The sequence below is a fragment of the Cyclopterus lumpus genome, chromosome 8, assembly GCF_009769545.1.
Source record: "Cyclopterus lumpus isolate fCycLum1 chromosome 8, fCycLum1.pri, whole genome shotgun sequence".
Classification (NCBI taxonomy): domain Eukaryota; kingdom Metazoa; phylum Chordata; class Actinopteri; order Perciformes; family Cyclopteridae; genus Cyclopterus; species Cyclopterus lumpus.
Genome location: NC_046973.1, coordinates 1,586,720 through 1,607,546, shown reverse-complemented (window position 1 = coordinate 1,607,546; position 20,827 = coordinate 1,586,720). Strand labels below are relative to the sequence as shown.

General features: G+C 44.9%; 2 protein-coding genes and 1 long non-coding RNA gene across 4 annotated transcripts; 2 read left to right on the top strand and 1 right to left on the bottom strand.

The window, feature by feature from the left end:
* Nucleotides 1-185: 185 nt before the first annotated feature.
* LOC117734565 (trypsin I-P1-like) lies at nt 186-16,834 on the bottom strand. 2 transcript variants are annotated; one of them, XM_034538703.1, is made up of 6 exons: nt 16,643-16,834; nt 13,466-13,489; nt 13,066-13,228; nt 4,689-4,957; nt 4,354-4,493; nt 186-1,780 (listed from the first exon to the last, which is right to left on the bottom strand). In XM_034538703.1, exons 1-6 carry the CDS (start codon nt 16,707-16,709, stop codon nt 1,505-1,507), a joined length of 939 nt encoding a protein of 312 aa, XP_034394594.1. In that variant the 5' UTR covers nt 16,710-16,834; the 3' UTR covers nt 186-1,504. The 2 variants fall into 2 exon arrangements, with proteins under 2 accessions (XP_034394594.1, XP_034394595.1); XM_034538704.1 differs by having other exon boundaries at nt 13,466-13,486.
* On the top strand, nt 12,035-13,044 carry LOC117734566. The gene is made up of 3 exons (XR_004609818.1): nt 12,035-12,437; nt 12,919-12,982; nt 13,029-13,044. It is a non-coding gene; the product is annotated as an uncharacterized LOC117734566 (long non-coding RNA).
* A 1,163-nt stretch (nt 16,835-17,997) lies between the features above and the next one.
* On the top strand, nt 17,998-20,680 carry LOC117734564 (heat shock 70 kDa protein 1). The gene is made up of 2 exons (XM_034538701.1): nt 17,998-18,129; nt 18,579-20,680. The coding sequence occupies exon 2, from the start codon at nt 18,602-18,604 to the stop codon at nt 20,519-20,521; it is 1,920 nt and encodes a 639-aa protein (XP_034394592.1). The 5' UTR covers nt 17,998-18,129; nt 18,579-18,601; the 3' UTR covers nt 20,522-20,680.
* The last annotated feature ends 147 nt before the right edge of the window (nt 20,681-20,827 follow it).

Sequence of the window (20,827 nt, the reverse complement as noted above, 5' to 3'; positions counted from 1 at the left end):
CAATTTGAAAGTATGTGTACTCGTACTTTAATATATATATATTTATATAATAATTAGTACTTTTTTTTTCATTGTGTGGTATTAGTACTTTTACTTGTAGTGGAGTATTTTCATTGTGTGGTATTAGTACTTTTACTTTAGTAAAGGAAAACAATAAAATACATTTAAAAAGATAAAAACTCAAGTTAAGACGAAATATATTTTATTCAACATCAAACAGACAAACGGATAAAAACGTTGTACTTGTTTAAATGTATTTAAAGTATTTGTGACATATTTCAGTTGTTATTGCGTCACATTGAACTGCACTAAAGGTAAAATACTGCTCATACTTATACACATATTACTTCATGTACTTCATGCATGAAAGGAATCACAACAACCGCTCAGTGCAAAATTAAATCACCGCATTAATAATCAATAATTCACAGATTAGAAAATCAATAAAAACCCGAATACGCTCGTCTTCATCGTCGCTCTTCTTCACAGAAGTTCTGTAATGTTCAATGTTTGTGCCCAGAAACAAATAAAACAACATTTAAAGTTTTTTCTCATTTAAATTTAAATATGAGTCTGGAGTATTCATTATTTAATTGACTCTTTAATTATAACCATTTGATTAAAACTTTCACCAAACCTTTTATTTATTTATTTGTAAACATTTTATGTTAAAGATTGAACTTCACATGTAAACATTTTTTAAAAAGGAAGACATAAATATTTGGACATTTGTTAAATTAGTTAAATTCCTTAAACTTTTAGGATTTTATTTTCCAATTTTAAATCTTAATCATTATTGCAAAACTATTTATTTATATATCAATCTTTTAATTTACTCTTTTACTTTTAATTTCAATGCAATAATAATAATGATGAATGCACTATTATATTATAATAAACTACATGAATTATTTGTAATAGTTCTTTTGAATTTGTCAGTTCATTAACAGATTTTATTTTAAATGTTAATTATTTAACTTTCCCATTAAAGAGTCTTTAATTTAACCTTATTAACAAACTGGTTTAAAGTTTACACAAAAACATTTTCCACCTGTTTTACACTTTGACTTATTTTTGCAACAATTTGACAAAAGTTGATATTTATTAGTAAATAACTGAATAATATATTAATAATGGATTTAAGTAATTTTTGTTAATTGTTTCCTTGTTTTCATCGGAAAAAGAAAATCAATTTAACAAACAAAATTTGCCCAATCTGCTCAACAATCGTTATCAAATATATATATACATCTTCCGGTAGTACATAATTTATATTATAATTTATAATATATATACACACACACACACTTCTATAGTCTTTGTTATTGGGCAACAGAACTGAAAAAATATATTTTTAGGACGGATTTATCTGTTTTTTGTCCATTTTAAAAGACAAAATAATTTTTCAACTATTAGAGGAAATAATCAAGTCTTTTTAATCTCTTTCTGGATATGATATATATATATATATATATATATATATATAACTGTTAGTGAGCCGTGCCTACGAGAGCACGAAGAGGGCCAGGAGGACGGGGAGGAGGGCCAACAGCAGGGGGGCCGACAGGGGGACCCCCCCAGACGTGGACCCGTCACCCTCGAAGGTCACGAAGCCCGGCGGGTTGCCGGAGACCCGGTCTGTGATCCAGCTCTGGTACTGGGACACCCGGGTGTAGACTCCCGGGATGTCGGGCCTCGCACATCCGATCCCGAAGCTCACCACGCCGGCCTGGACCCACAAGGAGCTGTTTTTACTCACCATCGGGCCGCCGGAGTCCCCCTGCACGGGGCGGACATGTTTGTTATGAAGAAACACAAAGTACACGCAGAGTACACGCAAAGTACACGCAAAGTACACGCGTGATAATCACAAACTCCTCATGTTCGTACTTGAGAAGCAGCAGCTAGAGAATATTTGGATGTTTTGTAAAAGGACTTAAATCCATTTTTTATTTAGTTATCTTCAATCAACTTTTGTCTAATTGTGTTTTTATACTGTAGTATATGTTGTACTATTTACTGTACTACATCTACATCAGAGCGGGCGACATTGAATCTTGTTTAAAACTGCTGGCTAAAGATGAGCGTAGTTACAGTAAGATTATAATACACGCCGGCGGTAATGACTCCCGACTGGCGGTCGGAGGTCACTAAAATTAATGTGGAATCGGTGCGTACTTATGCCAAGACAATGTCGGACACCGTAGTTTTCTCTGGCCCTCTCCCCTCTCCCCAATCTGATCAATGATGACATGTATAGCCGCATGTCGTCATTCAACCGCTGGTTGTCCAGGTGGTGCCCAGCAAATAATGTGGGCTACGTAGATAACTGGAGGACTTTCTGGGGAAAGCCTGATCTGATGAGTCCAGACGGCATTCATCCCACTTGGGATGGAGCGCGTCTCATTTCTGTGAACATGGCCAAGTTGATTAACGGACTTAATCCATGACCCAGAGTTCAGATCAGGAAGCAGAAGCAGAGTTGTAGTCTTCCACCCTTCTCTGCACTTCCATCCGAGCAGTTACCCACCCTTAACCTTAACTCTATAGAGACTGTGTCTGTCCCACGGCCACTTAAATTAATTAAATCAAAAGTAACCAGAAGAGGAGTCATACTAAATAACCTCATACAGGTTAACATCACTACTGCAACAGTGCAACAAAACAGGATAATTAAATGTGGACTCCTAAATATTAGATCTCTGTCATCACAAAGCCTTGATTGGTGATGCACCATCATATCTTAAGGAGCTTGTAGTACCATATTGCCCCACTAGAGAGCTGCTCACTAAATGTGGGGCTACTCGTGGTTCCTAGAGTCCTAAAAAGTAGGATGGGAGCCAGAGCCTTCAGTTATCAAGCTCCTCTTTTATGGAACCAGCTTCCACTTTCAGTCCTGGAGGCAGACACAGTCACCTCATTCAAGAATAGACTTAAGACTTTCCTCTTTGATAGCCCTTATAGTTAGGGCTGAATCAGGTTTGCCCTGGTCCAGCCCCTTGATATGCTGCTATAGGCTTATAGGCTGCTGGGGGATGTTTTAGGATACACTGAGCACCTATCTCCTCTTCTCTCTCTCCTTATGGATGAATTTACATCTCTCCATTGCACCTTATTAACTCTGCTTCCTCCCCGGAGTCGTTGTGACTTCACGTCTCATAGGGTCCATTGGACCTGGAGGTGTCTGATGCTGGTGAGCTGGCCTCCCATTGGCCCTGCTGATGCCCCGCCCCCCCTCCTCTCTACCTCCTTCTGTTTCATGGATTGGAGTTCCATTCATACATTGTCATATTCATGTAATGTGTTTATGTAACTCTGTAACTCTGTTCATCTGGTCACATGACATCTATTCATCTGTCCATCCGGGGAGAGGGATCCTCCTCTGTTGCTCTCCTGAAGGTTTCTTCACTTTTTTCCCTGTCAAAGGTTATTTTTGGGGAGTTTTTCCTGATTCGATGAGAGGTCAAAGGTCAGGGATGTCGTATGTGTACAGATTGTAAAGCCCTCTGAGGGGAGGTTGTGATATTGGGCTGTACAAAATAAACTGAATTGAATCTCAGAGGTACATGTTGTACTATTTACTGTACTACATCTCAGAGGTACATGTGGTACTTGTTATTGTACTACACCTCAGAGGTACATGTTGTACTCTCTACTGTACTACATCTCAGAGGTACATGTGGTACTTGTTATTGTACTACACCTCAGAGGTACATGTTGTACTCTCTACTGTACTACACCTCAGAGGTACATGTGGTACTTGTTATTGTACTACACCTCAGAGGTACATGTTGTACTCTCTACTGTACTACATCTCAGAGGTACATGTGGTACTCTCTACTGTACTACACCTCAGAGGTACATGTGGTACTTGTTATTGTACTACACCTCAGAGGTACATGTTGTACTCTCTACTGTACTACATCTCAGAGGTACATGTGGTACTTGTTATTGTACTACACCTCAGAGGTACATGTTGTACTCTCTACTGTACTACACCTCAGAGGTACATGTGGTACTTGTTATTGTACTACACCTCAGAGGTACATGTTGTACTTGTTATTGTACTACACCTCAGAGGTACATGTTGTACTCTCTACTGTACTACATCTCAGAGGTACATGTTGTACTCTCTACTGTACTACACCTCAGAGGTACATGTGGTACTTGTTATTGTACTACACCTCAGAGGTACATGTTGTACTTGTTATTGTACTACACCTCAGAGGTACATGTTGTACTTGTTATTGTACTACACCTCAGAGGTACATGTTGTACTTGTTATTGTACTACACCTCAGAGGTACATGTTGTACTCTCTACTGTACTACATCTCAGAGGTTCATGTAGTCACCTGGCAGGAGTCCTTCTGTCCCTCGTCCAGACCGGCACAGATCATGTTGTCGGTGAGAGTCGAGTACGTGTTGAGACATTGAGTGTTGGAGACGACGGGGACACGAACCTCCTGCAGGGTCTGTGGGAACGGGAGAGCAACTGAAGACAGGACGAGCCGTTAGTCTGGGAGACCTTCATCACCTAGTTATATATATATATATATATATATATATATATATATATATATATATATATGGTATTTCAGTGAAAGGTCTGAATACTACGTAAAGCACAACAATAGAAACAATCGTCCGCCATTAACATGAATAACTTTAATTTGAAACGGACTCTCACCGTCCTCGCCGATGGTTCCCCATCCGGTGACGAAGCAGGAAGTCCCGGCCTCGAACACGCTGTCGTTGGCCGCCAGACACACCGGTCTGATGTAGTCGGTGAAGTTGAGCGGAGCGGACAGCTGCAGCAGCGCGATGTCGTTGTTGTTCGTGTTGGAGTTGTAGCCCGAATGTCGGATGATCTGCGACACGCTGCGGGCCTCCTCGTTGAAGTTGAACAGGTCCTGGTTGTCCCGCCCGAGGTACACGACGAGCCGGAAGGTGCTGGTGCTGCGACCGGAAGTGACGCCATGTTTAAAAGAGGCGCTTTACGGCAGGAAAAGTACTAGTACCACACTGTACAAATACACCGTAACAGGAAAAGTACTAGTACCATGTACAAATACACTGTAGCAGGAAAAGTACTAGTACCATGTACAAATACACTATAACAGGGAAGGTACTAGTACCATGTACAAATACACTGTAACAGGGAAGGTACTAGTACCACACTGTACAAATACACTGTAGCAGGAAAAGTACTAGTACCACACTGTACAAATACACCGTAACAGGAAAAGTACTAGTACCATGTACAAATACACTGTAACAGGGAAGGTACTAGTACCATGTACAAATACACTGTAACAGGGAAGGTACTAGTACCATGTACAAATACACCGTAACAGGGAAGGTACTAGTACCATGTACAAATACACTGTAACAGGGAAGGTACTAGTACCATGTACAAATACACCGTAACAGGGAAGGTACTAGTACCACACTGTACAAATACACCGTAACAGGAAAGGTACTAGTACCACACTGTACAAATACACTGTAACAGGGAAGGTACTAGTACCATGTACAAATACACTGTAACAGGGAAGGTACTAGTACCATGTACAAATACACTGTAACAGGAAAGGTACTAGTACCATGTACAAATACACTGTAACAGGGAAGGTACTAGTACCATGTACAAATACACTGTAACAGGGAAGGTACTAGTACCATGTACAAATACACTGTAACAGGGAAGGTACTAGTACCATGTACAAATACACTGTAACAGGGAAGGTACTAGTACCATGTACGAATACGCTAACAGTATTCAATGTTCTAAATGATTTTTTGAGCTTGAGTCAGTAGAAGAGTAAAGTAAATACAGAACACGCTGTGTGCTAATTAAAGAAGAACATGAATGTGTTGTTATTTTATGGTTGTTCTGCCACTCCCTTGCTACACCAACTGGCTTCTGTTTAGACAGGTGAGGTGAGGGTAGAAAGGGGAGGTGAGACAGGGGAGGGGAGAAAGGTGAGGTGAGACAGGTGAGGGGAGGGGAGAAAGGTGAGGTGAGGTGAGGTGAGACAGGTGAGGTGAGGGGAGAAAGGTGAGGGGAGGGGAGGGGAGGGGAGAAAGGGGAGGTGAGACAGGTGAGGGGAGGGGAGAAAGGTGAGGGGAGGGGAGAAAGGTGAGGTGAGACATGTGAGGGGAGAAAGGTGAGGTGAGACATGTGAGGGGAGAAAGGTGAGGTGAGACATGTGAGGGGAGAAAGGTGAGGTGAGACAGGTGAGGGGAGACAGGTGAGGGGAGGGGAGAAAGGTGAGGTGAGACATGTGAGGGGAGACAGGTGAGGGGAGGGGAGAAAGGTGAGGTGAGACATGTGAGGGGACAAAGGTGAGGTGAGACATGTGAGGGGACAAAGGTGAGGTGAGACATGTGAGGGGAGGGGAGAAAGGTGAGGTGAGACAGGTGTCTCCTTTGATTGAGGTCGAGCCGACACCTGCGTGTGTCACGTGACAGCTGTGAGGAACATGGTAGCAGGTAGAGCAGGAGGACTCACAGCCCTCTTAGTCTATGGGTTGCTTTGTAACTATAAGACCGACTAACATCAAGTCGGTTTTGAAAACTGTTGTCATCAACCCACCCATAGACTTTTATAGTCATGGAAAAATATACGCAAACAATCTGTCAATCCAAGACATGGTCAAATGTGGATATGGGAAACACCTTTTAGCCGTATCGTTTATTTTTCCATCTCTGTATAAACAAGTGAAGAAACGCACAAAGCCAGCAGCTCTACTTCAGCTAAGCCGCACTATGATTATCACCATTTTCTTGTTGTTATCTGGAGATATTCACCCGCGCCCGGCCCGCTACACACTCTACCAGGGAAGAAAGCCAACCCCAAAGCGGAAGATACATGGATTACAACGGGCACACCCTGACGATGGTTGGAGAGAGCTGCCTTCTCGGAGTGGAGGGGCTTGTGCAGCGGCCGTCGCTAGTTTTCCAGACAGGGTTTTGCGGTTGCCTGCAGGCCGATCCGCAGCTTGCCTTGGGGGGACTACTGGAGCCGAGCCTGGAAGCTAACGTGATGGCCGGTAGCACCGCGGGTTTGTCGGACGCTCCATGCTGAGCCACGGCGTGCTCCGGCCAATGCTGACATCTGTTTGGGTTGTCCGCGTGGACGACAGCGACAACAACAGGAGCAGCTAACACCATCAGTCTGTTAGCGGCGGCTCGTCCTCAGCCCGGATCCACTGCAAGTCGGCCTACACAACTCCCCTGTGGGAGCTGTCAACGCAGACCAACCCTGACAAAACCCAGGAATCCTACTATATGTTAAAGATACAGCCAACTTATATCCCCCAGTGAAGTTAACATTGAGTCTGTTGGCGTGATCATCTCCCTATCTGCTGAAATGTCTTGTGTTTTAATGTCTGTACCGCCCACCCTCTGCCAAACTAGATTTCTATGACCAACTAAAAGCCTTCCTAAATCACCATGCAGATCATGGATCATTTCAACCTATCCCAGCTGATAGAAAAACCTACCAGGTTAACTAACCACTCCAAATCTAGAATTGATTTGCTGTTTTCAAACAGACCTGAAAGAATTGTAGCCACTCATAACCTTCTCACAGGTCTCTCGGATCGCGATGCAATTCTTTTCTCCAGAAAATTAACTTAGTCACGATTCTCCAACTCCAACCAGTTAATTCCACGCCCTGTTATGAATTCATACCAAAAAACCAGCAACATAACGTAGCGGCAGCCCTACACAAATACAACTGGGCCAAATTACTCGCATGTATGAACCCTGAGAGTGGTGGTGATCTGTTTAAGAGGTCAGTCAAAGACATTATGGCCCCTTTCATCAGTAGAGGGATAAATAAGGTGAAGACGGGTAACTCTCTACCATGGGTCAATGAGGAATGTAGAGTGCTCATGTCTGCTAGAGACACACTGTTGAAGACCGAATGCAGTGAGAGCCCGGTCAACTCTATCCAACCTGTCTTTAAGATCACTGAAATAACTGACTCAGAGATAGCCAAGCTCATTAGTGGTATGAGAAGCTCCAAAGCAAAGGATGTATTTGGCTTTAACGCCAACTTTTATAAAGAACATAAGGACTCCTTGGTCCAACCCGTAACTCATCTGGTCAACCTATCCCTCAAACATGCAGTGGTCCCCTCAGCCTGGAAGGTGGCGATGGTAACCCCAATCTTCAAGTCTGGAAAAAAATCGGACTTGTCTAACTACAGACCAATTTGCATATTAATATCAAAAATAGCAGAGAAATGTGTTGCCCAACTTCTTGTGGAGCATCATAACATAGACCATCCCCTGTTGCATCCTATGCAGTTTGGTCTTCGTGCCCACCACTCGACTGAGACGGCCCTGTGTGTCCTCATTGAAAAGATCAAGGGTCTGTTGGACAGGAATGCATGTGTCGGTGCCATCTTTTTAGATCTCAAGAGAGCTTTCGACACTGTAGATCACCAAATCCTACTGTCCAGAATAACCCATTTCAACTTTTCCACCCATGCTCTTAACTGTTTCAAATCATACTTATCCAACAGAAAACAATCTGTTACTGTAGATGGTGCTAGGTCTCCTTGTCTTGAATGTCCTGTAGGTGTTCCTCAAGGTTCGGTCCTTGGGCCGCTTTTATTTTCCCTGTTCATTAACACATTACCCAACTCCTTCAGAATATACATACACAGATGTATGCGGATGATGCTGTAATCTTTACATCAGCTAAAAACAACCAAGAAGCTTTATGCATCCTATCATCCGCTATGTCTGATGTCCAGACTTGACTCACCAAATCCTGCCTCCTGTTGAATGTTAAAAAAAACTGTATGTATGATTTTCTCCAAACGTGCCCAAAAAATAACACACTTGAACATATTTGTAAAGGGAACAGAGCAAGACTTAGTAACCGAGTTTAAGTACCTCGGGGTAATTCTAGACGCCACCCTGACCTTTAAGAGCCATGTCAAAAAGGTAGCGACCTACATCAAATTCAACCTACTAAACTTCAGGCACATCAGAAACAGTTTGACAGAGAACGCAGCCACATTCCTACATTCAATGATTTTTGCACATTTAGTGTACTGTCTGACCAGCTGGTCACTCACGTGCACAACAACACTCAAACCCATAGAATCTCTGTTGAGCACTCAAAGTCTTTGACAAGAAACCGCAAACCCATCATCACTGCCACATCCTGAACAAACATACGTTTTTTAAGTTTTAACAACCTTAAAGAAGCCAGCATCATTTACAAAGCCCTAAATGGTCTGGCACCTCCTCCACTGAACGAGTCCATCAAACAGAGACCTGTCTGCGGCCCTGCGACTAGAGTCACCAGAGTCTCCACAGAGGCGACAGTGTCATCCCACAGAGGGCACCACCTTTGGCCAGACGGTGCTGTCTGTCAAAGCACCCTCTGGAACCATTACCACCCTCTGGAACCATTACCAGCCTCTGGAACCATTACCAGCCTCTGGAACCATTACCACCCTCTGGAACCATTACCAGCCTCTGGAACCATTACCAGCCTCTGGAACCATTACCACCCTCTGGAACCATTACCACTCTCTGGAACACATTACCACCCTCTGGAACCATTACCACCCTCTGGAACCATTACCAGCCTCTGGAACACATTACCACCCTCTGGAACCATTACCACCCTCTGGAACCATTACCACTCTCTGGAACACATTACCACCCTCTGGAACACATTACCACCCTCTGGAACCATTACCACCCTCTGGAACCATTACCAGCCTCTGGAACCATTACCACCCTCTGGAACCATTACCAGCCTCTGGAACCATTACCAGCCTCTGGAACCATTACCACCCTCTGGAACCATTACCACTCTCTGGAACACATTACCACTCTCTGGAACACATTACCACCCTCTGGAACCATTACCACCCTCTGGAACCATTACCACCATTACCACCCTCTGGAACCATTACCACCCTCTGGAACACATTACCACCCTATGGAACCATTACCACCCTCTGGAACACATTACCACCCTCTGGAACCATTACCACTCTCTGGAACACATTACCACCCTCTGGAACACATTACCACCCTATGGAACCATTACCACCCTCTGGAACACATTACCACCCTCTGGAACCATTACCACCCTCTGGAACCATTACCACCCTCTGGAACCATTACCATCCTCTGGAACACATTACCATCCTCTGGAACCATTACCATCCTCTGGAACCATTACCACCCTCTGGAACCATTACCACCCTCTGGAACCATTACCACCCTCTGGAACCATTACCACCCTCTGGAACACATTACCACCCTCTGGAACCATTACCATCCTCTGGAACACATTACCATCCTCTGGAACCATTACCATCCTCTGGAACACATTACCACCCTCTGGAACCATTACCATCCTCTGGAACACATTACCACCCTCTGGAACCATTACCATCCTCTGGAACACATTACCACCCTCTGGAACACATTACCACCCTCTGGAACCATTACCATCCTCTGGAACACATTACCATCCTCTGGAACACATTACCATCCTCTGGAACACATTACCACCCTCTGGAACCATTACCATTCTCTGGAACCATTACCACCCTCTGGAACCATTACCACCCTCTGGAACCATTACCACCCTCTGGAACACATTACCACCCTCTGGAACCATTACCATCCTCTGGAACCATTACCATTCTCTGGAACACATTACCACCCTCTGGAACCATTACCATTCTCTGGAACCATTACCACCCTCTGGAACCATTACCACCCTCTGGAACCATTACCATCCTCTGGAACACATTACCACCCTCTGGAACCATTACCATTCTCTGGAACCATTACCATTCTCTGGAACACATTACCACCCTCTGGAACCATTACCACCCTCTGGAACCATTACCATCCTCTGGAACACATTACCACCCTCTGGAACCATTACCATCCTCTGGAACCATTACCACCCTCTGGAACCATTACCACCCTCTGGAACACATTACCACCCTCTGGAACCATTACCATCCTCTGGAACCATTACCACCCTCTGGAACCATTACCACCCTCTGGAACCATTACCATCCTCTGGAACCATTACCACCCTCTGGAACCATTACCACCCTCTGGAACCATTACCATTCTCTGGAACCATTACCATCCTCTGGAACACATTACCATCCTCTGGAACCATTACCACCCTCTGGAACCATTACCATTCTCTGGAACCATTACCACCCTCTGGAACCATTACCACCCTCTGGAACCATTACCATCCTCTGGAACCATTACCACCCTCTGGAACACATTACCACCCTCTGGAACCATTACCATCCTCTGGAACCATTACCACCCTCTGGAACCATTACCACCCTCTGGAACCATTACCATCCTCTGGAACCATTACCACCCTCTGGAACCATTACCACCCTCTGGAACCATTACCACCCTCTGGAACCATTACCATCCTCTGGAACCATTACCATCCTCTGGAACACATTACCGTCCTCTGTTAGGGAGTGCCCCACCTTCAGCACTTGTGTATGTATGTATGTGTGTATATATATATACACTACTGTTCAGAAGTTTGGGGTCACCCAGACAATTTCGTGTTTTCCATGAAAACTCAGACTTTCATTTATCAAATGAGTTGCAAAATGAATAGAAAATATAGTCAAGACATTGACAAGGTTAGCAAAAATGATTTATATTTGAAATGTTAATTTTGTTCTTCAAACTTTGCTTTCATCAAAGAATGCTCCATTTGCAGCAGTTTTATAGCTTCTCTCACTACATAACTTTTTTCAGCTGTGCTAACATCATTGCACAAGTGTTTTCAATGGTTTTCAAGGGGTTTCAAGGGTTTTCTAATCATCATTAGTCTTCTCAGAACACAATGTACCATTAGGACACTGGAGTGATAGTTGTGGAAATGGGCCTCTATACACCTCTGTAGATATTTCATTAAAAACCAGACGTTTCCACCTAGAAGTCATTTACCACGTTAACAATGTATAGAGTGTATTTCTGATAAATTTAATGTTATCTTCATTGACAAAAACTGCTTTTCTTTGAAAAATAAGGACATTTCTAAGTGACCCCAAACTTTTGAACGGTAATGTATATAAATGAGCTTCTTTTTTATCCAATGTTAACTTTTTATTACTGTTGTGTATTAGCAGCTTTCCTCTAGGACACTCAGCCTGTACATTCTGGTTAAGCAATGGAAATCAGCCTTGCGGCTGTAATTGGGTTCATTTACATTTTAATTTAAAGTGTTCATTAATGTACATTGTCCCTCTCAAATAAATAAAAATGTGAAACTTGAGACAGGTGAGGGGAGAGGAGAAAGGTGAGGGGAGGCAGGTGAGAAAGGTGAGGTTAACCAGGGGAGACAGGTGAGGTGAACCAGGGGAGACAGGTGAGGTGAATCAGGGGAGACAGGTGAGGTGAATCAGGGGAGACAGGTGAGGTGAATCAGGGGAGAAAGGTGAGACAGGTGAGGTGAATCAGGGGAGAAAGGTGAGACAGGTGAGGTGAATCAGGGGAGACAGGTGAGACAGGTGAGGTGAATCAGGGGAGACAGGTGAGGTGAATCAGGGGAGACAGGTGAGAAAGGTGAGGTGAATCAGGGGAGACAGGTGAGACAGGTGAGGTGAATCAGGGGAAACAGGTGAGGTGAATCAGGGGAGACAGGTGAGACAGGTGAGACAGGTGAGGTGAATCAGGGGAGACAGGTGAGACAGGTGAGGTGAATCAGGGGAGACAGGTGAGGTGAATCAGGGGAGACAGGTGAGACAGGTGAGGTGAATCAGGGGAGACAGGTGAGACAGGTGAGGTGAATCAGGGGAGACAGGTGAGGTGAATCAGGGGAGACAGGTGAGGTGAATCAGGGGAGACAGGTGAGAAAGGTGAGGTGAATCAGGGGAGACAGGTGAGGTGAATCAGGGGAAACAGGTGAGGTGAATCAGGGGAGACAGGTGAGACAGGTGAGGTGAATCAGGGGAGACAGGTGAGACAGGTGAGGTGAATCAGGGGAGACAGGTGAGGTGAATCAGGGGAGACAGGTGAGCTCACCTGGTGAAGCAGTGAGCAGCGGTCAGGACCCACTGGTTGTTGATCAGGGAGCCTCCACAGAAGTGGCGTCCGTTCAGGTGCAGACTGGCCTGCCACGGCCACGCGCCGGCGGGCGCGTTCACGCCGCCGACGATCCGGTCGTTGCGCGGCGCGACGCCGCAAACTGACGGGAAACGGAGAGTTCACCGAATAGTTTGTACGAAACACCCTGAATATTTAGCTTAGCTTAGCATAATGACTGGAAGTGGGTGCAAACAGCTAGCCTGCCCCCTGTAACACGAGTGTTTGTTTTAATGCAGAAACGCGGCTGAAAGCTGCTGTTATTGATTATTATTATTTATATTATATTATATATTATATTATTGACAAACCTTTCTAATTAAACGAGGATATAACTCACCATCTAACTGTGCGTTGCTTCCTGCTGGAGACAAAGAAGAATGATACTTATTAGTATATTTGTTGCTGTGGAAATAAAACCCAGTTTCGACAAACCATTCATTAATCCCTTTAGTTGTTCCTCACTGGGCGAGGTTGGTAGTTGAAGTATTAAAGCCAAACAAAAGAGGACATTTTGTCTTCATTTGAATCAGGGGAGACAGGTGAGACAGGTGAGGTGAATCAGTCCACAGTTATATTCTACTTTACAGATCAATAATCAATATTTCATCAAAGATTGGAGAAAAGACGATCTTAGTTTCTTCTTCTCTCCCATGAATCGTGGCAGGACCCCTCAGATGTATCTGGTGACCCTCCGAGGGCCCCGACCCCGATGTTGAGACCCTCTGGACTAAACTATGTGACTGAATATAAAGTAGTTAAAGTATATTCATCTGGAACAGCTGAACAGTAACATGATGTATAAGTACATCAGGAATAGGAGTACTTTTACTGCTCTATAGTCTTATTGCATGAAGCGGAAAATATGGTTGTACTTTTACTGCAGAATACTACTGACTTCTATACAACCAGAGGAGTCGCCCCCTGGTTGTCAGGAGAGAGAATGCAGCTTCATCACATGAAGCACAGACTTCTATACAACCAGAGGAGTCGCCCCCTGGTGGTCAGGAGAGAGAATGCAGCTTTATCACATGAAGCACAGACTTCTATACAACCAGAGGAGTCGCCCCCTGGTGGTCAGGAGAGAGAATGCAGCTTTAACACATGAAGCATAGACTTCTATACAACCAGAGGAGTCGCCCCCGGGTGGTCAGGAGAGAGAATGCAGCTGTATCACATGAAGCACAGACTTCTATACAACCAGAGGAGTCGCCCCCTGGTGGTCAGGAGAGAGAATGCAGCTTTATCACATGAAGCACAGACTTCTATACAACCAGAGGAGTCGCCCCCTGGTGGTCAGGAGAGAGAATGCAGCTTTAACACATGAAGCATAGACTTCTATACAACCAGAGGAGTCGCCCCCTGGTGGTCAGGAGAGAGAATGCAGCTTTAACACATGAAGCATAGACTTCTATACAACCAGAGGAGTCGCCCCCTGGTGGTCAGGAGAGAGAATGCAGCTTTATCACATGAAGCACAGACTTCTATACAACCAGAGGAGTCGCCCCCTGGTGGTCAGGAGAGAGAATGCAGCTTTATCACATGAAGCACAGACTTCTATACAACCAGAGGAGTCGCCCCCTGGTGGTCAGGAGAGAGAATGCAGCTTTAACACATGAAGCATAGACTTCTATACAACCAGAGGAGTCGCCCCCTGGTGGTCAGGAGAGAGAATGCAGCTTTATCACATGAAGCACAGACTTCTATACAACCAGAGGAGTCGCCCGCTGGTGGTCAGGAGAGAGAATGCAGCTTTAACACATGAAGCATATACTTCTATACAACCAGAGGAGTCGCCCCCTGGTGGTCAGGAGAGAGAATGCAGCTTTATCACATGAAGCACAGACTTCTATACAACCAGAGGAGTCGCCCCCTGGTGGTCAGGAGAGAGAATGCAGCTTTAACACATGAAGCATAGACTTCTATACAACCAGAGGAGTCGCCCCCTGGTGGTCAGGAGAGAGAATGCAGCTTTAACACATGAAGCATAGACTTCTATACAACCAGAGGAGTCGCCCCCTGGTGGTCAGGAGAGAGAATGCAGCTTTATCACATGAAGCACAGACTTCTATACAACCAGAGGAGTCGCCCCCTGGTGGTCAGGAGAGAGAATGCAGCTTTATCACATGAAGCACAGACTTCTATACAACCAGAGGAGTCGCCCCCTGGTGGTCAGGAGAGAGAATGCAGCTTTAACACATGAAGCATAGACTTCTATACAACCAGAGGAGTCGCCCCCTGGTGGTCAGGAGAGAGAATGCAGCTTTATCACATGAAGCACAGACTTCTATACAACCAGAGGAGTCGCCCGCTGGTGGTCAGGAGAGAGAATGCAGCTTTAACACATGAAGCATATACTTCTATACAACCAGAGGAGTCGCCCCCTGGTGGTCAGGAGAGAGAATGCAGCTTTATCACATGAAGCACAGACTTCTATACAACCAGAGGAGTCGCCCGCTGGTGGTCAGGAGAGAGAATGCAGCTTTATCACATGAAGCACAGACTTCTATACAACCAGAGGAGTCGCCCCCTGGTGGTCAGGAGAGAGAATGCATCTTAGACTCTTCAGAAGTTGCTTCCTGCTTCTCGGTCAGTTGGGTTTACCAATGCCTCGTTAAGATGGCGATTCATTACTGTGCTCAACATAGTATAAATACACAGTGTATATAGCAATATACTACTTTAGTCCAACACCAGACATTAGTATCTACCTGTGTATCAGATATTATAAGCTGAACATTTTATGACAAAACCTCATTTGTGAAGTAACTGAAATAGAAATATATAAAGTACCGTACCTAGATATCTGTATCTCATACAGCACATGAATCTATTTAGTTCCACTTTCACTTAATCACTTTATCATATTTAAATATTAAATCTATTTTCATAGATCGTCGGCTTTACATTGTCTTTTTAAATGTATTAATAAATCTGTTCTGATTAGCGCATTTGCCTCGTTCTGTTGTAATTACTTAAGAAAACTGAACTTAACTTTAAGAACGAAACTGTGGGTCAGTGTTTAGCAGGTCTGTCTTTCAATCAGGGGGTTGGTGGTTCAATCCCCGCCCTAGTCGATGTGTCCTTGAGCAAGACACTTAACCCTGAGTTGTTCCCTGTAGCTGTGTATGAATGTAACATGATTCTAAGTCGCTTTGGATAAAAACGTCAGCTAAATGACATGTGATGTGATAAACTGACCTAACCGGAGTGAACCTGTCACGTTCTCTGAGGAAACTGGATTGTCTGGTTTTTCATGTCCAGCATAACATTTTCTCTCTGTGACTTCTCAGTCAGTATTTTAATCTCAATGAGGCTTTTTCCTGGTTAAATAAATTGTTATTAAATAAAAGTGTATCTCTCCTGAACAGGTGCAGTGATTGACATTTCAAAACACTGAGATGTTTACTTTAATGTGCACCTGTTTGATTCTTTTAAGAGCGGCGGGTCTAATAAACACACATTAATGTCAGAATTCTACTTCCTGTCATGATGAATATGTTTTAGCAGCACTCACCTGTTAAAAGCAGCAGCAGCGCGGCGCCGAGCGTCAGCTGCATCGTGTGACTCCTGGTGTCCTTCATGTGACGACTGGCACCGAAAGGTGGGACTCTTCAGGTGCTTTATGAAGCAACACCTCGCATACCGAGCACACCCGTCACGCTCAGCATGCGAGGCCCCGGGCGCTCAGCTGGGAGGGAACCGAGGCTGGCATTTCCTCCTGAGATTTTAGACCCCTGAAGGGGGCGTTTCATGTGTTTTATATGCCATATTTGTACAGTTTGATGTGTCAGAGTATGTTACTGTTATATTTACAGTGTGGTACTTTTACTGTTACAGAGTATTTGTACAGTGTGGTACTAGTACTTTTACTGTTACAGAGTATTTGTACAGTGTGGTACTAGTACTTTTACTGTTACAGAGTATTTGTACAGTGTGGTACTACTTTCACTAGGCGAGGTTGGTAGTTGAAGTATTGAAGCCAAACAAAAGAGGACACTTTGTCTTCATTTACGATAAACGACACATCTTACTTCCTTGTTGAAGTTTCACTGAGTCACAGTGATATTCTACTTTACAGATCAATAATCAATATTTCACCAAAGAAATGACGATCTTGGTTTCTTCTTCTCTCCCATGAATCGTGGCAGGACCCCTCAGATGTATCTGGTGACCCTCCGAGGGACCCGGTCCTTTATTACATGAAGCGGAGAATACTGTTACAAAATATGTGTACAGTGTGGTACTAGTACTTTTACTGTTACAGAATATTTGTACATCTGGGTACTAGTAATTTTACTGTTGCAGAATATTTGTAAGGTGTGTTACTAGTACTTAAAAAACTAAACTTTCAAATGTGTATTAATAGATTTGCATAGTTGTCTATTCATGTTTTTTTTAAATGTCTTCCTTTGGCGTCATCTTGTGGTAATATTAAGAATGACACCATGACAGATTACACATCGTTATAATATCCAGTGGCTTATATTTGTAGTTCATTGTTGTATGAAATGCCCCCACGAGCCACCTGATAACCCCTCAAAGTCTTGTAAAACACATTGTTGGACGATTCATGAACGTCTCATAGAAAAGTGGTCATTGAATCAATGTTAGACAAGCATGTATTGTACATTAAAGTATAATTCAAGGAGCAAACAATGATTTATGTTGATTTGTGTATTGTTGTGTGATTTTTGTATTGTGTTTATATTTGTTTAATCGTTTATTCCTTTTTAAATTAATGTATTTTGTCGTTTATTAAAACGCAGACTATTCTCGGTGCCACCCAGCGCGCCCAGAAGGTTGTGGAAGTTTCTAATCCCACACTTCCGGGTACGTCATCACGCCGAGCGCCCACGACGTGCTCTGTGATTGGTCCAGAAACCGTCAACCGGAAAGCTCGAGAAGCGACCAGAAGGCAGCGATGAAAGTATAAAACCACCACAAGTGAAGCCACGGCAACGAGACCGCATCCAGACCGGAAACGCTCGTCTTTCAACGACAGTAAGTGCGCTGCTTTGCTTTTTATATTACAATGTTTCACTTATCGTGATGAATTAGGTTTTGTGTTGTCCTTAAAATTTAATACGAATTATAAACTGTCGTTGCATCGAATGACTGGATCACCAAACTGTGTTTGTTTTAAAGATTAGTGTTGTGATTTAAAAAATAATTACATTTTAAGCAATATCTCTAACATTTTGTAAAGTATTTTCTTTTACGCAAAGAAAATGTAGATTTAATTGGTCGTCAACTTAATGTCAAACTAATTTGAACTTGTATACAAAATAATTTACGTCTGCTTTTAAAAGTCAAAATTGACTATTTTATTAATTAGACCTAACCATAAAAATCACACAACGGTAAAATAGTAAATATTTTTTTATGCATTCATTCATAATATTATAACTTAGGTATTTACTCTTTCTAATTTGCGTCTCTGCCTCTTTCAGGACAAGCATTCAAAACAACCAGGATGTCTGCAGCTAAAGGAGTCGCGATCGGCATCGACCTGGGCACCACCTACTCCTGCGTGGGTGTTTTCCAGCACGGAAAAGTGGAAATCATCGCCAACGACCAGGGCAACCGGACCACGCCCAGCTATGTGGCGTTCACCGACACCGAGAGGCTCATCGGGGACGCGGCCAAGAACCAGGTGGCTTTAAACCCCAGCAACACCGTGTTTGACGCCAAGAGACTGATTGGCAGAAAGATTGACGATCACGTGGTGCAGGCGGACATGAAGCACTGGCCCTTCAAGGTGGTGGGAGACGGAGGGAAGCCCAAGATTCAGGTGGAGCACAAGGGGGAGGACAAAACCTTCTCTCCTGAGGAGATCTCCTCCATGGTCCTGGTGAAGATGAAGGAGATCGCTGAGGCCTACCTGGGCCAAAAGGTGTCCAACGCAGTTATCACAGTGCCGGCATACTTCAACGACTCCCAGAGACAGGCGACGAAGGACTCCGGCGTCATCTCGGGACTGAACGTCCTGAGGATCATCAACGAGCCGACGGCGGCCGCCATCGCGTACGGTCTGGACAAAGGCAAGTCGGGGGAACGCAACGTCCTGATCTTCGACCTGGGCGGCGGCACCTTCGACGTCTCCGTCCTCACCATCGAAGATGGGATCTTTGAAGTCAGAGCCACGGCTGGAGACACTCACCTGGGCGGAGAGGACTTTGACAACCGCATGGTGGACCACTTCGTGGAGGAGTTCAAGAGGAAGCACAAGAAGGACATCAGCCAGAACAAGAGGGCCTTGAGGAGGCTGCGCACCGCTTGTGAGAGGGCTAAGAGGACGCTGTCCTCCAGCTCGCAGGCCAGTGTCGAGATTGATTCTCTGTTTGAGGGCGTCGACTTCTACACCTGCGTCACCAGGGCTCGCTTTGAGGAGCTGTGCTCCGACCTGTTCAGGGGAACGCTGGAGCCCGTGGAGAAAGCCCTGAGGGACGCCAAAATGGACAAGGCGCAGATCCACGAAGTCGTCCTGGTCGGAGGCTCCATCCGAATCCCCAAGATCCAGAAGCTCTTGCAGGATTTCTTCAACGGCAAGGAGCTGAACAAGAGCATCAACCCCGACGAGGCGGTGGCCTACGGCGCCGCAGTCCAGGCCGCCATCCTCATGGGCGACACCTCGGCCAACGTTCAGGACGTGCTGCTGCTGGACGTGGCTCCTCTGTCGCTGGGCATCGAGACAGCTGGAGGAGTCATGACGTCTCTGATCAAACGCAACACCACCATCCCCACGAAACAAACCCAGGTCTTCACCACCTACTCTGACAACCAGCCAGGGGTCCTCATCCAGGTCTACGAAGGGGAGCGCGCCATGACCAAGGACAACAACCTTCTGGGCAAGTTCGATCTGGCGGGAATCCCGCTGGCTCCACGGGGGGTCCCGCAGGTCGAGGTCACCTTCGACGTGGACGCCAACGGCATCCTGAACGTGTCGGCGGTGGACAAAAGCACCGGCAAAGAGAACAAGATCACCATCACCAACGACAAGGGCCGATTGAGTAAAGAGGAGATCGAGAGGATGGTGCAGGACGCCGACGAGTACAAAGCCGAGGACGACCTTCAGAGGGACAAAATCTCTGCCAAGAACTCCCTGGAGTCCTACGCCTTCAACCTGAAGAGCAGCGCGCAGGACGAGAACCTGAAGGGCAAACTGAGCGCCGAGGACCAGAAGAAGCTGCTGGAGAAGTGCGAGGAGACCATCGCCTGGCTGGATAACAACCAGCTGGCTGATAGAGACGAGTACCGACACAAGCAGGATGAGCTGGAGAAAGTGTGCAGCCCCATCGTCAGCAAGTTGTACCAGGGAGGGAGGCCCGCAGGAGGCTGCGGAGAGCAGGCTCGAGCTGGCTCCCAGGGGCCCACCATCGAGGAGGTGGACTAAGGGATCCTTCATGAGGACTCTATCACTGGGACTGTTTGAAAGTCAACTGGAGCTTTATATTCATATGTTAAGTTAAGATTCTAAACTTTTGTGTGCAATCTTTATGTATTTTTAATCTCTGCCTTGCTGTACATTGCAATAAAGAGAAAACGTAAATATCATATTTTTTTTGTCCTCGTTTATGGCATTATATACATTAACATGTACGTGATTAACATAAGAACATCTGGAACAAGCAAATTGTTTTACATGAGAAATTACTTCAACCATCCTTTTATACATGCAGGTAAGCAATATCATATAAAA

What these genes read in the sequence shown, in the direction of transcription:
- LOC117734564 (XM_034538701.1), top strand. Translation starts at nt 18,602, where the DNA reads ATGTCTGCAGCTAAAGGAGTCGCGATCGGCATCGACCTGGGCACCACC.
- LOC117734565 (XM_034538703.1), bottom strand. Translation starts at nt 16,709, where the DNA reads ATGAAGGACACCAGGAGTCACACGATGCAGCTGACGCTCGGCGCCGCG. An exon ending in GCTGCTCACTGCTTCACCAG is followed by an intron (nt 4,958 to 13,065) that starts GTGAGCTCACCT and finishes TTCCGGTCGCAG; the next exon opens with CACCAGCACCTTCCGGCTCG. An exon ending in GACAGAAGGACTCCTGCCAG is followed by an intron (nt 1,781 to 4,353) that starts GTGACTACATGA and finishes CGCCCCGTGCAG; the next exon opens with GGGGACTCCGGCGGCCCGAT.